General features: G+C 44.9%; 1 protein-coding gene across 2 annotated transcripts in view; it reads left to right on the top strand.

Annotated features, from left to right (window-relative positions):
- The window catches only part of LOC139422960 (amyloid beta precursor like protein 1-like), a 64,195-nt gene extending 50,195 nt beyond the window's left edge, over nt 1–14,000 (top strand). The window contains exons 5-17 of one of the 2 annotated variants that reach the window (XM_071174492.1): nt 4,946–5,136; nt 5,216–5,568; nt 6,331–6,458; nt 6,982–7,056; nt 7,167–7,325; nt 7,551–7,679; nt 7,908–8,007; nt 8,353–8,520; nt 8,666–8,689; nt 8,796–8,860; nt 9,242–9,307; nt 9,462–9,605; nt 10,354–14,000. In XM_071174492.1, the coding sequence (XP_071030593.1) occupies nt 4,946–5,136; nt 5,216–5,568; nt 6,331–6,458; nt 6,982–7,056; nt 7,167–7,325; nt 7,551–7,679; nt 7,908–8,007; nt 8,353–8,520; nt 8,666–8,689; nt 8,796–8,860; nt 9,242–9,307; nt 9,462–9,605; nt 10,354–10,452 (1,701 nt within the window). In that variant the 3' untranslated portion in view covers nt 10,453–14,000. Of the gene's footprint in view, nt 1–4,945; nt 5,137–5,215; nt 5,569–6,330; nt 6,459–6,981; nt 7,057–7,166; nt 7,326–7,550; nt 7,680–7,907; nt 8,008–8,352; nt 8,521–8,665; nt 8,690–8,795; nt 8,861–9,241; nt 9,308–9,461; nt 9,606–10,350 lie in introns of both variants that reach the window. The other variant, XM_071174483.1, reaches the window with a different exon arrangement.
- The last annotated feature ends 2,054 nt before the right edge of the window (nt 14,001–16,054 follow it).

Here is a 16,054-nt window from a genome sequence, read left to right as displayed (position 1 = left end):
ATAGGCCGGGGAGGTAGTTTATTATAGGCCGGGGAAGTGAGGTGGTTTATTATAGGCCGGGTAGGTAGTTTATTATAGGCCGGGGAAGTGAGGTGGTTTATTATAGGCCGGGGAGGTAGTTTATTATAGGCCGGGGAAGTGAGGTGGTTTATTATAGGCCGGGGAGGTAGTTTATTATAGGCCGGGGAAGTGAGGTGGTTTATTATAGGCCGGGGAGGTAGTTTATTATAGGCCGGGGAAGTGAGGTGGTTTATTATAGGCCGGTGAGGTAGTTTATTCTAGGCCGGGGCGGGGCGGCAGTTTATTATAGGCCTGGGGGGGGTGAGGCAGTTTATTATAGGCCGGAGGGGTGAGGCGGTTTATTATAGGCCGGGGAGGTGAATTAGTTTATTATAGGCCGGGAGGTGAGGTAGTTTATTATAGGCCGGGGGGTGAGGTAGTTTATTATAGGCCGGGAGGTGAGGTAGTTTATTATAGGCCGGGGAGGTAGTTTATTATAGGCCGGGGAAGTGAGGTGGTTTATTATAGGCCTGGGGGGTGAGGCGGTTTATTTATAGGCCGGGGAGGTGAATTAGTTTATTATAGGCCGGGGAAGTGAGGTGGTTTATTATAGGCCGGGGAAGTGAGGTGGTTTATTATAGGCCGGGGAGGTAGTTTATTATAGGCCGGGGAAGTGAGGTGGTTTATTATAGGCCGGGGAAGTGAGGTGGTTTATTATAGGCCGGGGAGGTAGTTTATTATAGGCCGGGGGAAGTGAGGTGGTTTATTATAGGCCGGGGAGGTAGTTTATTATAGGCCGGGGAAGTGAGGTGGTTTATTATAGGCCGGGGAGGTAGTTTATTATAGGCCGGGGAAGTGAGGTGGTTTATTATAGGCCGGGGAGGTAGTTTATTATAGGCCGGGGAGGTAGTTTATTATAGGCCGGGGAAGTGAGGCCGGGGAGGTAGTTTATTATAGGCCGGGGAAGTGAGGTGGTTTATTATAGGCCTGGGGGGTGAGGCGGTTTATTTATAGGCCGGGGAGGTGAATTAGTTTATTATAGGCCGGGGAAGTGAGGTGGTTTATTATAGGCCGGGGAAGTGAGGTGGTTTATTATAGGCCGGGGAGGTAGTTTATTATAGGCCGGGGAAGTGAGGTGGTTTATTATAGGCCGGGGAAGTGAGGTGGTTTATTATAGGCCGGGGAGGTAGTTTATTATAGGCCGGGGGAAGTGAGGTGGTTTATTATAGGCCGGGGAGGTAGTTTATTATAGGCCGGGGAAGTGAGGTGGTTTATTATAGGCCGGGGAGGTAGTTTATTATAGGCCGGGGAAGTGAGGTGGTTTATTATAGGCCGGGGAGGTAGTTTATTATAGGCCGGGGAAGTGAGGTGGTTTATTATAGGCCGGGGTGGTAGTTTATTATAGGCCGGGGAGGTGAGGCAGTTTATTATAGGCCTGGGGGGGGTGAGGCAGTTTATTATAGGCCGGAGGGGTGAGGCGGTTTATTATAGGCCTGGGGGGTGAGGCGGTTTATTATAGGCCGGGGAGGTGAATTAGTTTATTATAGGCCGGGAGGTGAGGTAGTTTATTATAGGCCGGGGGGTGAGGTAGTTTATTATAGGCCGGGAGGTGAGGTAGTTTATTATAGGCCGGGGAGGTAGTTTATTATAGGCCGGGGAAGTGAGGTAGTTTATTATAGGCCGGGGAGGTAGTTTATTATAGGCCGGGGAGGTAGTTTATTACAGGCCGGGAGGTGAGGTAGTTTATTATAGGCCGGGGAGGTAGTTTATTATAGGCCGGGGAAGTGAGGTGGTTTATTATAGGCCGAGGAGGTAGTTTATTATAGGCCGGGGAAGTGAGGTGGTTTATTATAGGCCGGGGAGGTAGTTTATTATAGGCCGGGGAAGTGAGGTGGTTTATTATAGGCCGGGGAGGTAGTTTATTATAGGCCGGGGAAGTGAGGTGGTTTATTATAGGCCGGGGAGGTAGTTTATTATAGGCCGGGGAAGTGAGGTGGTTTATTATAGGCCGGGGAGGTAGTTTATTATAGGCCGGGGAGGTGAGGCAGTTTATTATAGGCCTGGGGGGGGTGAGGCAGTTTATTATAGGCCGGAGGGGTGAGGCGGTTTATTATAGGCCTGGGGAGTGAGGCGGTTTATTATAGGCCGGGGAGGTGAATTAGTTTATTATAGGCCGGGAGGTGAGGTAGTTTATTATAGGCCGGGGGGTGAGGTAGTTTATTATAGGCCGGGAGGTGAGGTAGTTTATTATAGGCCGGGGAGGTAGTTTATTATAGGCCGGGGAGGTAGTTTATTATAGGCCGGGGAGGTAGTTTATTATAGGCCGGGAGGTGAGGTAGTTTATTATAGGCCGGGGAGGTAGTTTATTATAGGCCGGGGAAGTGAGGTGGTTTATTATAGGCCGGGGAGGTAGTTTATTATAGGCCGGGGAAGTGAGGTGGTTTATTATAGGCCGGGGAGGTAGTTTATTATAGGCCGGGGAAGTGAGGTGGTTTATTATAGGCCGGGGAGGTAGTTTATTATAGGCCGGGGAAGTGAGGTGGTTTATTATAGGCCGGGTAGGTAGTTTATTATAGGCCGGGGAAGTGAGGTGGTTTATTATAGGCCGGGGAGGTGAGGCAGTTTATTATAGGCCTGGGGGGGGGGGGTGAGGCAGTTTATTATAGGCCGGAGGGGTGAGGCGGTTTATTATAGGCCTGGGGGGTGAGGCGGTTTATTATAGGCCGGGGAGGTGAATTAGTTTATTATAGGCCGGGAGGTGAGGTAGTTTATTATAGGCCGGGGGGTGAGGTAGTTTATTATAGGCCGGGAGGTGAGGTAGTTTATTATAGGCCGGGGAGGTAGTTTATTATAGGCCGGGGAAGTGAGGTAGTTTATTATAGGCCGGGGAGGTAGTTTATTATAGGCCGGGGAGGTAGTTTATTATAGGCCGGGAGGTGAGGTAGTTTATTATAGGCCGGGGAGGTAGTTTATTATAGGCCGGGGAAGTGAGGTGGTTTATTATAGGCCGAGGAGGTAGTTTATTATAGGCCGGGAGGTGAGGTAGTTTATTATAGGCCGGGGAGGTAGTTTATTATAGGCCGGGGAAGTGAGGTGGTTTATTATAGGCCGGGTAGGTAGTTTATTATAGGCCGGGGAAGTGAGGTGGTTTATTATAGGCCGGGGAGGTAGTTTATTATAGGCCGGGGAAGTGAGGTGGTTTATTATAGGCCGGGGAGGTAGTTTATTATAGGCCGGGGAAGTGAGGTGGTTTATTATAGGCCGGGGAGGTAGTTTATTATAGGCCGGGGAAGTGAGGTGGTTTATTATAGGCCGGGGAGGTAGTTTATTATAGGCCGGGGAAGTGAGGTGGTTTATTATAGGCCTGGGGGGTGAGGCGGTTTATTTATAGGCCGGAGAGGTGAATTAGTTTATTATAGGCCGGGGAAGTGAGGTGGTTTATTATAGGCCGGGGAGGTAGTTTATTATAGGCCGGGGAAGTGAGGTGGTTTATTATAGGCCTGGGGGGTGAGGCGGTTTATTTATAGGCCGGGGAGGTGAATTAGTTTATTATAGGCCGGGGAAGTGAGGTGGTTTATTATAGGCCGGGGGGGTGAGGTGGTTTATTATAGGCCGGGGAGGTAGTTTATTATAGGCCGGGGAAGTGAGGTGGTTTATTATAGGCCGGGGAGGTAGTTTATTATAGGCCGGGGAGGTGAGGCAGTTTATTATAGGCCTGTGGGGGGTGAGGCAGTTTATTATAGGCCGGAGGGCTGAGGCGGTTTATTATAGGCCTGGGGGGTGAGGCGGTTTATTATAGGCCGGGGAGGTGAATTAGTTTATTATAGGCCGGGAGGTGAGGTAGTTTGATTATAGGCCGGGGGGTGAGGTAGTTTATTATAGGCCGGGAGGTGAGGTAGTTTATTATAGGCCGGGGAGGTAGTTTATTATAGGCCGGGGAGGTAGTTTATTATAGGCCGGGGAGGTAGTTTATTATAGGCCGGGAGGTGAGGTAGTTTATTATAGGCCGGGGAGGTCGTTTATTATAGGCCGGGGAAGTGAGGTGGTTTATTATAGGCCGGGGAGGTAGTTTATTATAGGCCGGGGAAGTGAGGTGGTTTATTATAGGCCGGGGAGGTAGTTTATTATAGGCCGGGGAAGTGAGGTGGTTTATTATAGGCCGGGGAGGTAGTTTATTATAGGCCGGGGAAGTGAGGTGGTTTATTATAGGCCGGGGAGGTAGTTTATTATAGGCCGGGGAAGTGAGGTGGTTTATTATAGGCCTGGGGGGTGAGGCGGTTTATTTATAGGCCGGGGAGGTGAATTAGTTTATTATAGGCCGGGGAAGTGAGGTGGTTTATTATAGGCCGGGGAAGTGAGGTGGTTTATTATAGGCCGGGGAGGTAGTTTATTATAGGCCGGGGAGGTGAGGTGGTTTAATATAGGCCGGGGAAGTGAGGTGGTTTATTATAGGCCGGGGAGGTGAGGCAGTTTATTATAGGCCGGGGAGGTAGTTTATTATAGGCCGGGGAAGTGAGGTGGTTTATTATAGGCCTGGGGGGTGAGGCGGTTTATTTATAGGCCGGGGAGGTGAATTAGTTTATTATAGGCCGGGGAAGTGAGGTGGTTTATTATAGGCCGGGGGGGTGAGGTTGTTTATTATAAGCCGTGGAGGTGAGGTGGTTTATTAGAGGCCGGGGAGTTGAGGCAGTTTATTAGAGGCCAAGGAGGTGATGTAGGTTGTAGTTTTTATAACTCACCTTCATCATGCTGAGGATGAGGTTACTCCCTGTCGTGTTCCATTCCTCCTGCTAGTTAGTTCCCTTTGATCACAGTCACATTTCTTCTCTTTTTCTATACACCCCTGCTGTCTCTATAGTTCACCTTCACCTCTCTAGTTCACCTTGGTCTTTTCCAACTTGATTCATGTAACATATTTTTCTCATCCTCTCTCTTTCTGTTTCAGGCCTGCACAGCAGACAGTCTGGAGCTGCATAGTTATGGGATGCTGTTGCCGTGCAGCGACCGTTTCCGTGGGGTGGAGTATGTGTGCTGCCCGGGGAGGGGCGGGTCCAGTGGCAGGGGGGAGACCGAGGGAGGGGACATTCTCCCAGCAGGACCCCAGGCCCTTAACCCTCAGGCCAAAGTCAACACAGGGTGAGTCCCATTACCCCTTCTCTCTGTGGTGATGATAATGATGATGATCGTAATGTTTGACCTCGTACCCCATTCCCAGAGTCAAAGTGACAACACCCACCACAAGCCCCTCTCCTGACACCGATGTGGATGCGGCAGACATGGAGGAGGAAGATGATGAGATGGTGGAAGAGGATGAGCAGGTGGTGGAGGAGGAGGAAGAGGAGGAGGAGGCAGTAGAAGATGAGGAGGAGGAGGAAGAGGAAGAGGAGGAGGAGGAGCAGCAGCAGGAGGTTGCAGAAGCAGCAGCAGTGAAAGAGGAGTATGAGTACTCCATTGACTCTGGCCCCTACCAGGCTACTGACTACACAGACTCCTTCTACTATGAGAAAGGCCAGGGTCAGGCTGGTCGCAACCCCTCCACATCCCCACCCCAGACCAGGGGAGACAGCCGTGAGTAACCCTCTACCTTCTATCACACAGTTACATCTTTGCCCTGTCCAGAAACAATCTTTAGCCCCTACTTACCACCTCTCAACTAGATCTGAGAGTATTTAATGGGCATAAGCTTTATATGAAGTGGTGTATTAAGTAGTGTCAAGGGTTCTGTGTCTAGTCTGGATTTTTCTCACTCAATGCCAGTCTCCATAAGGGAATAGACTGTAGTTGCTACCCTTAGAGTGGTTAACAGGGCAGTAAAAAGACTGGGTAAATGCTGACATCACTCTCCCATCTCCCACTTACTCTTACTTACTGGGGAATGAACTGTAGTGCCCAGTTAGCATCTCCAATACTTTCTCTCTCACACTCTATCTCTCTGTAATAGACTAAGGATGATTACACACACACATGCATGCATGCATGCAAGGGCACGTACACGCACACACACACTCACCATGCCTATCTGTCTGGCTGGATATAGGAGTTAGATAGGAGTGGCTGATGTATTTACAGCACTACTCGTCTCCAACTCAATAATGCTGACCACTCACCCTACTATCTGGATCAATGGCTCTCTGGCTCCTTGTCTCTCTGGGTAATGGCAGTGATTAGGATATCTTTCTGTCTCCCTCATCCTTCCCCTGTCTTTCATTCTGCTGCACTGCCTGTACCTCCATCTCTCTCTCTTCTCTCCTTCTCTGTTTTCCATCCTTTATTCTCCCTCCTCTCGTTCCCCTCCTCTCCTTATCCCCCTCTCCTCCTTCTCCTCTGTAGTACCCACCCCTCACCCCACAGATGGCGTGGATGTTTACTTCGAGATGCCAGGGGACGACAGCGAACACGCCAACTTCCTGCGTGCCAAGATGGACCTGGAGGAGCGTCGAATGAAACGCATCAATGAGGTAAGGTGGGTGGAGAGGCGGGTTTGGACAGGCAACGAACCAATGAGATGAAGCCAGGCCTGCTGTGCGGTTTCCATATCTGTGATCTCCTACAGAACCCACTGTTGACAAATGGGGGCAAATTGCTCTGGGACCTGAAGTGAGGTTTTAATGCAATATTAATATAATGGGAGAATCTCAATTGAATACTCTTTATGTCCTCTTTCCTCAACTCCTTCTCAAAACCCATTGGAGGAGAAGGTCAGAGGGCGGGACCGCTGGCTTTCTCATCCAATGGGTTTTGAGAAGGAGTTGAGGAGAGAGGACGCGAGGAGTATGCATTTGAGATTGTCCCACTGTTTACTTCTAGTAAACCAAGCCAAGTGGATACCCAAGAACAGAGACTTTTTTAGTAGCTGCAGTTTGAGGCAGATATGGAGCATTTTAAATATCAGAATGGTCCTCGGTGGATTCCTGTCTGAGGAAATTAGTACTTGGCTCTGAGTGTGTTTGTGAATGACGTTAACGCACGTTGCCTTTTCAGATCATGAAGGAATGGGCTGAGGCTGACAACCAGTCCAAGAACCTGCCCAAGTCTGACCGCCAGGCCCTTAATGAGGTAAGAAGATGGAATAGGAAGAGGAGGGGATGGAAGAAAGGAGAACATATGGGAGATGGTCACTCATACACCTATTAACACAACAATGATCCCCTCTCCTCTGCCCCCAGCATTTCCAGTCTGTGTTGCAGACTCTGGAGGAGCAGGTGGCAGGGGAGAGACAGAGGCTGGTGGAGACCCATCTGGCCCGCGTGGTGGCCACCCTCAACAACAACCGCAGACTGGCCTTGGAGAGCTACCTGACCGCCGTGCAGGCAGAGCCCCCTCAGGTCCGCAGACAGCAGGGGCAGCAGGGATATCTACATTTTGTTAGGCAGAGAGCATGACTGTACAGATCTGCACCGCTGCTGGGCTTTTCACGCAACTATTTCCTGTGTATCGGTGTATATTTGTTAGGCAGAGAGTATGAGTGGACTGTAGTGTATTGATCATTTCTACCACACCTTCTCCACCCGCTCCATTCTCTGACTATAATATCACTCTCCTCTCAACAGCCGGAGCGGGTGCTGCAGGCTCTGAAGCGATACATGGCAGCAGAGCAGAAGGACCGCAGACACACTCTGAGACACTACCAGCACATTGAGGCCGTCGACCCCCAGAAGGCTGAGCAGATGAAGTTCCAGGTGTGAAATGAAAATATTCCGGAATATACTAGGATGAAAAGATACTGTACCTCTTCCTTAAGCAGTGATGCTGCTTCATGAAAAACTAAACTCATAAAATAACTCTTAAAGGGGCAATCAGCAGTTGAAACAATAAAAAAAAGTGTATCCCCGCCCCGTTTCGGTAAAAAGCTGAGGGAGCTTTGTCTTGTAATGAACCTAACCAGCATTGATCTCTTGGGGTTGCAGGTCTACACCCACCTTCATGTGATTGAGGAGAGGATGAACCAGAGCTTGGCATTACTCTACAAGGTCCCTGCCTTGGCTGAGGAGCTGCACGATGATATCCGTACGCTGCACTCCTCTCTACTCTCCTGTTAGCCATGTAGACCAGGATGTGGGGTTACTGCCCCTGTCCTTATATTCATGTTTTAGTTCCTTCATAAGACATTTAGAAAGAGATAAGCTAGCATTTATCATGATGGCTTTTGTAAGACATTGCATGTTCCAAATTCACATGATCTATTAGTAGGTTATTATTATCTTGACATTTCTCTAGGGAACTCTCATTCAGAAAAAAAAGGATTGGTGTATATAAGGTGTAAATAACGCAGTGTTACCGTAAATACATGATACTTTACTGTATATCAAGCTTTCCTGTTTTTAAAAGCTACTTGTTTCTCCCTCCCTGTAGAGGAGCTGGTGAAGGCGGAGCGAGGAGATATCAGTGAGCTCATGACCACTTCCTTCTCTGAGACACGCACCACCGAGGAGCTGCTTCCTGCCGAGAGTGAGGAGGAGAAGGATGATGAGGAGGAGGAGGAGAGAGCCTTCCAGAACAGGCCCTACCCACCTCGCATCGGTACGGACACACACACACACACTCATGAATGCACACATACACACAAAATGTCTCCTCCTCAAATAGTTCAGGAATTAATTAATTTATTTGAATACAAACAGTAGGTTAACATTTTATTTATCTCTATTGTTTCTGTCCTGTCAAGACCCACAGCCCAACACTAAGAAAGGTGAGTTAAAGGGAAGGGACATGAAATCTGATATTTGTCTGCCAAAATGTAATTTTCAAAGACAGAAACGTTGAAGTTGATCTGTGTTTTCTGCCTCTGCACTCAGCCTCTACAGATGAGTATGACTATGCCACATCTGAGAGAAGCCCCACATATGAATATGAGGAGAAAGTAAGAAAAATCTATTTTTTTTTATTACAAACATACACATCACTTTACGGACATGGTATGCCACTTGCACTTGTGTTTACAACACAGCCAAGAGTTACGCTGACACATTATGCCAATCATCTCATCTCTCCTTCTCTCCCTCCATCCCAACCCATTTTGTATCTCACCTCCTCAAGTGTATATGGAAAAATAGTTTGTGTCGCACTGCAGCCTCCACGTGATCAACTGCTACATTTTTACTCACATACTATAACATCCTCCCATAGCAGGAAGACAACTCCCATAGAGATATAGTTAATGTGTTCTATTTAATTCTGTGGTACTTCCTCTGTAATGACCTATTAAATTACCCCCTCTCTCACTTTTGCTCTCACTCTCTAGATTAACACCTCTCTAGAGCTCAAGCAGGTGGTCTTCAAGTCTCCTGAGATCCAGACCGATGAACTGGTGAGTCTGCTACCTAGATAAGTGTCTGGATGGGCTGGGCGGACCCGTCCCCTCTTGTGGTATTGTAAGTCATTCCCATGATGATATCAACCTCTAATTTCTCCATCTTCCCCTCTTTGTGCCTTCTCTTCCCCTTTTCTGTTACTGTCCTTAGCAACCAGACGCCCTGGAGACGTTCAACCGTGGGGCCATGGTGGGGTTGCTGGTGGTTGCCGTGGCCATCGCCATGGTGATGGTGATCAGTCTGTTGCTGGTGCGCAGGAAGCCGTATGGCACCATCAGCCACGGCATCGTGGAGGTAGGAGGCAGGGAATCAGAAAGAACAAACACCTGCTCACTTTGATGCTTCCAACACTTGTAAACTGGAACAACTTGTTCCGATTGGTGTTTTTAAATCACCGATGAAGGATTTTGAGGCTGATTCCTTGACCTGTCAATGTTTTTAATTTGCTGTTTTATGATTTTGTTATACTCTTGTGAATTCTATGGTTTTTACGAGACTACTTGTAGTTTTTCATGTTGTCTGTCTGTAATTGTGTAATGACTTGGTGCTGCCTATCTTGGCCAGGACACTCTTGAAAAAGAGATTTCAAATTTCAATGAGCCCTTCCTGGTTCAATCAAGTAATCAAGTGCTTTACAGATACCTAGCCTAAAACCCCAGAGAGAAAGCAATGCAGATTTAGAAGCACAGAGGCTAGGAAAAACCTAGAGAGGAATCCGGCTCTGAGAGGTGGTCAGCCCTCTTCAGGCTGTACCGGGTGGAGATGCATGTGGCCATTAAGGCCAGATAATTTTTGAAGAAGTTCAAACGTTCATAAATGACAAGCAGGGTCAAATCATAATCATGGTGGCTATAGAGGGCGCAGGAGTAAATGTCAGTTGGCTTTTCGTAGGTAGGTATTCCCTGCAGCGGCAGGTAGGAGAGGCACTTTATGCTTATAGCACATTAGTGTCCCCTCCTTCCTGCTGATAGCACTTCCTTATACCGTAGCATTTACTTGTACTGTATCAGTATAACCTTTGACCCGCCATGTCTCACAGCAGGTTGACCCCATGCTGACCCCAGAGGAGCGCCAACTAAACAAGATGCAGAACCACGGCTACGAAAACCCCACCTACAAATTCTTTGAGCAAATGAACTGAGGCGATGGGTGTGGCCTCCCGGTCATGCCCAATCACACGAGGCGCTCCCTTTCCTTGTTCCCCTCCTAGAGGTGGTCCCAGTCACACCGCCTATGATGTATTAAGATGTATCATTACGACCAACACTTTAATGTAACTTGACAGGCAAATAGGGGGTATACGCCCCAATCCTCTGACCAACCATGTCCCCACATCAGTTTTGGAATGTAAACCAGTAACAGAGATGTATTACCAGCTGACCCATCCTCTTACTCTTCTGGTCTAGAATAAAGGGGTGGACATTAATGCCACAGTGTAACAATCATCTCCTTTGGAGAGATTTACTCCTGTCTGCTTGGATAGGAATGCCATTGGAATGGCTTGAGTTGACCCCCTTATTCTTAATAAAATTGATTGATATTTGTCAGAAACTGACTCAATGTTGAACAGTGCATTTTGCTTTGTTGTGTATGTCATCTGTTTATTCTTTGTTGGATTGTGTTACAGCTTTGATTCATTATATTCCAGTTCAGATAAATGGTGTAAAATGTGAACAAACAATATAGTCTGATTATAGTATAACTGATTTAAATCTCCATATAAACTGGCTACAATGACTCTGACATGATGACCACCAAGCCAACCCCAACTCCATGAGTCAATGTAGGACATCTTCTTTCAAAGCCAGGCACAGTTGTAAAGGTTAAGCAGAGATGAGGAGGTTGGGAATGTGAGGTATTGAAGCTTGATTAACTTAGTTGTTACTTAGTTATTACTTACCCACATATATTTTCAATCCATAGTAATATGGGTTGGTGATCTTTTGATATTAAGCCCAATCTCATCTCCTTCAGTCTGTGGCATCTGACACAACTGGCACCCAGAGCCTGTTCTATGCGATGTGAACTATATAATTGAACTAATGTACCAAATGTTCCATTAAGTGAATGACTGCTACCTAAAAAATTGTAACAAAGTAATGAGAAGTCCATTGTTTTAATGAAAGCATGCAGATTTGGTGTATGATGCTACCGTCTTTGTGTTGTTCCTGTTCTTTGCTTTTGATAAGATGGAAATGTGACAGATTAAAATGGACAGTGTAAATATCTTTAGAAAAAAAAAACATCTTCAAAATAGACATTTCTAGAATGATTTTGCATCAGTGTAATGGAATAAAAAAATAATAATACCTTGTGCTGTTCAGAGAGAGAACATTTTCCTAACATGGCTGATTGAAAACGGACTGTTGTAAAAAACCAGCACAAGACGATACAGTTAACTTCTGACTGAATGTATTTTAGGTAGAAGCTGAGACTCCATTTCTTCTTCGGTAGGGCATCACTCCCCTAGTAGAACCCCAAGGACTAACCGGTAATCAGTAGACAAGCTACATATCCAATACCTTCCTCATTATCTCACTGTAGTTTAACACTGGATGTCTCTTTTCACTATTTGCAGGTCTGAATGAGAACAGTGGAATGTCATTCATTATTGTGGTGCAATGGACTTTAGCATTAGGGAACATAGTGATGTTGGCAACATGGTGATATTGTGGAACAGTTGCACCTAAGGAGGTATGCCGAGGACTGGACTATTGCTCAGATTGGGTGGGACCACAATATTTGCTCGAGCACACCTGAGCTATTTTCAGTTTGTTTCAAATTCAAGTTGAATCTTTATTAGGGACATAGCCGGTTTCAGGCAGGATGAACATACAATACAGAACATATAGATGCTGTATAAACACCAGTTGAATGTTAGTCTACTAGGGAGATGTGTTGTGTCTCACTGAAGTCTCTGTCACCGTTATTATGATCAATATCATTCACTGTATACAGATAAGAAGGGATTGTCCACTTTTCAATGGCTGATTGTTGCCTCTTGGATGGGTTTTATGTTGAATTTATTTTCCACTACATGATTTTGGCACCAGAGAGTTCTCTGTGTTGGATGGTCACATACACAGTAGGAGGTTTCTTCGTAATCTACAGTGTCAACTCCAACTACTGTTGGCCTACTGTACTACAGAGGATCCTAACCAAAACCAATCATCCTTCACTACTCTCAGAATTCTGAAAATAGCACTTTGTAAAACACCACCAGTCCTGAAACATCCTTAGATGTTTGTTGTTTATTTATAACTCATGGCTAGGTTGTTCTGCTGTGTACTCCATGAAACCTCTTGTGACACGAGGGAGTAAATTATTGATCACATCAGAGGAGAGATGTGGCTGACTCGCCCTCATCACCTCAAACCGTTCTGTTTCTTTATTCAAACACTGCTTTGAATATGGGAAGAGGAGTTCAAATGCTTGAACTCAGAGATTTGATTTGTTCATGTATTGCTTTTGGATTGTAGTAATCACAGGTTGTGTTTGCTGCATCAAGATAAGTAGAAAGCCGAGATAGTCTTTGTATAATTTGTACAGCTCCGTTTAGTGAATGAAAACGTGGAATGTTCACAGTTTAAGTCAGTTGAACCTTGTATCGATACTACTGAAACCATAGAAGAGAATAAGCTTGCCTATGTTTCCCCAAAGATTCAAGGTTTTCATACCAGCATTTAGCAGATGTAGAATGGTGTATACTGTAGTGACTGAACACACATTTGTATGTCCTCTCTTGATTAAGATACTTCTGTTGGCCTTCCTCCCCTCCCCACCAGAGAAAATATAAACAATTATATGGAGAGTTTAATTGCTGCATTATTGCCTTTTACAATGCTGTGTTTTGGATGTAATTCTGTATTTTTTATTTGAGTAATTATCAATTGGATTGAGGGTCATGTTTTCTCACTGTATGAAAAATGTAGTACCTTGTTTAAGGCACCGTTTAGAGGTTACATGTCTAACCTGCAGTTCAGATACAGTAGACCTACACTGTCTAAGTGCATTGTTGGGCCAGTAACCGAAAGGTTGCTGGATCGAATCCCCGAGCTGACAAGGTTAAAATCCGTTGTTCTGCCCCTGAAAAATGCAGTTAACCCACTGTTCCCTGGTAGGCCATCATTGTAAATAAGAATTTGTCCTTAACTGACTTGCCTAGTTAAATAAATGTTCAATTTAAAAATAAAAAAGTCTAACTAAATTGTCCATGGTGTGGCGCCAAGCACAACTGAACAAAATATTGCTCTGTCAGACAGATACTGACTGTATATAATGTGAACTCCCACCGTTTTGACTATACTCTGATTGGAATGAGGGAGCTGATCTTCAAATCCATTCAGAACTTGACCAAAGACATACTCTGCTCTAGAAGAGGTCAGACAACTGACTAATTTGGCCAATTGTCCTGAGCTATGTAGAATGTAATTCATGTGCAAGAAATCTGAGCAATGGAGATCTGATTAAGCTAATTAAAACTGTAATAAAATTACAAATGACCCACAAAACACTGTTTCTTGAATCACTGTTCTTCCCCTCTGACTACAGGATGGGATAGTTGTCTTGATTTTATAATATCAGCCAGAATGGGGTCACCAAGAGAGACGCATGTGTTCTGTCACAGCTATGACCAGAGAGATAGTCTATGGTTATAATAACACATTAATAAACACACCACCCACAGGAAAGTAGAGTGTTGTAAAGTATGGATTTTATTGTGGCTGGGTATAGCCTATTTTATTATCTAGATTGGTGAAGGTATCTGTCTATACTGTGTGCAACACTATAAAGTTTGCTGCCATATTTGGGGTTTGATGTCTTGATTGAAACCCACTTTCATATTTGTACAAAATAAAACCAGCGTTGATAGTTAAGGAAATAAAACCTCAAGTGTTGTGAAAATGTGTTTATGCAGGGAGTTGAACATAACCACACATCAACCAAACACCTATTTAGTTTCAATAGAACATGAAGCACAATGACATCACATCCTGTTCTTTCACCTCAATTTCCATTCCAGTTTTAAAACGTCACAGACTGAAACTATCTGCAATGTCAGGAAGTCAACATGGTTATGGTTTTATGGTTTATTCTAGGCCAAATGACAACCCTCGGCAGCAATATTGTCTTAAACACCATAGACAATGGTTTTGCTTGTCTACTAAGTTAAATTCACCTGTTTCAATTGAAACTCATCTTAGTGGAATATCTTTTTTTTTTTAAGTGTCAGCAGGCTCAGCTCACATGTTATTTGGTTGTAACGTTATTAGGCTCTAATTATGACTTTTTATATGACATTTGATACATTATTATTTATCTAGGCCAGTGGTCACAAACCAGTCGGTAGCGATCTACTGGTCGATCTCAGAGGAATTCCTATTCGATCATCAAGCATTTTTGTAAAAAAAACAACAATGTGCGTTCCCCCTACAACCAGTACTGCAGCTGCATTGAATGAGTACAGCAAAGTGTTCCGATAAGCTTGCGCTGTTATTATTAGCAGCTTGTGTCTAATTTAATATCAAGGAATATTTCACTTTCTCTGGTCAAATGAGTAACAACATCAATTGGTGCATGAGTCAGAAATAATGCAGTACGACCTGAGTTTGGCCATCAGTTGGAATATGGTGTCCCCACAGATAGAACAATGAGAGAGAGTTTAGAACTTCTTAGGGCTAGGCCTCTTTTTTCTCCATTTCCACCTGAATGACGTACCCAAAGTAAACTACCTGTTGCTCAGTCCCTGAAGCCAGGATATGCATATAATTGGTAGCATTGGAAAGAAAACACTTTGACATTTGTAGAAATGTTAAAATAATGTAGGAGAATATAACACAATAGATATGGTAGGAGAAAATCCAAAGAAAAACCAACCAGAATTTTTTTGAGAGAGACCATCCTCTTAGAAGGGTAAGTGAATGCTCCCTGGATGCAATTCCTATGGCTTCCGCCGGGTGTCAGCAGTCTATGATCAAGGTTTCAGGCTTGTAACTTCAAAAACAAATAAGAAATATCAGTTTTAGTACAGGGACAGCCTTGGAAATGTGTGTTTGCGCGTGCCATGAAGACAGGACGCACCTGCTAAAATTTCCTATTGAATATACTTCTTTCCATAAGAAACATTATAGTTTGATTACATTTTATTTAAATAAAGGTATTTAAAAAAAAAAAAAAAACCTTGCAACACTCCCTGATCTACTGGGTGAGCAGACTTCTATTCCAGCCCAGCAATAATACACATTAATAATACACATTACTATCAACTCATTAGGTTTGATAAGGTGTGTTAGTGCTGGGCTAGAATATAAGCCTGCACACCCAGCATACATGAAGTAAAAGGATTGGCCTGCAACAGTTGTAATATGTTTGTAGCCTACGTTGTGTGTGACTTTTAACTGTATTGTTGTATACAACATTTGCTAAAATAAGTACACATACAATGTGGTAGGAGAATCAGAATTAGCTAGGTAACATAGAAAATGAAGATGTCTTTTCTGCAGAATATGCTTATATGATTGAACTGTTGAACTCTTGTCCCCCTTTTCTTACTCTGGTGTTGCCAACTGCACTTCCTCCCTCATATGGGTCTCAGTCACCTGGGACCCAGAGAAGGGAGGAGTCAGGCTTGTCTATCACATGTCCCTGTTGCTGTGCAGAATATCAGAAAGAAAATAGTGCAAAGGAGGTCAGAAGGGAACATTGTTTCCATATGTAAATGTGTCTTTACCTATTGCAAACCA

The sequence above is a fragment of the Oncorhynchus clarkii genome, chromosome 2 (genome assembly GCF_045791955.1).
Source record: "Oncorhynchus clarkii lewisi isolate Uvic-CL-2024 chromosome 2, UVic_Ocla_1.0, whole genome shotgun sequence".
Lineage (NCBI taxonomy): Eukaryota > Metazoa > Chordata > Actinopteri > Salmoniformes > Salmonidae > Oncorhynchus > Oncorhynchus clarkii.
This window is presented reverse-complemented; position numbering and strand designations above follow the sequence as displayed.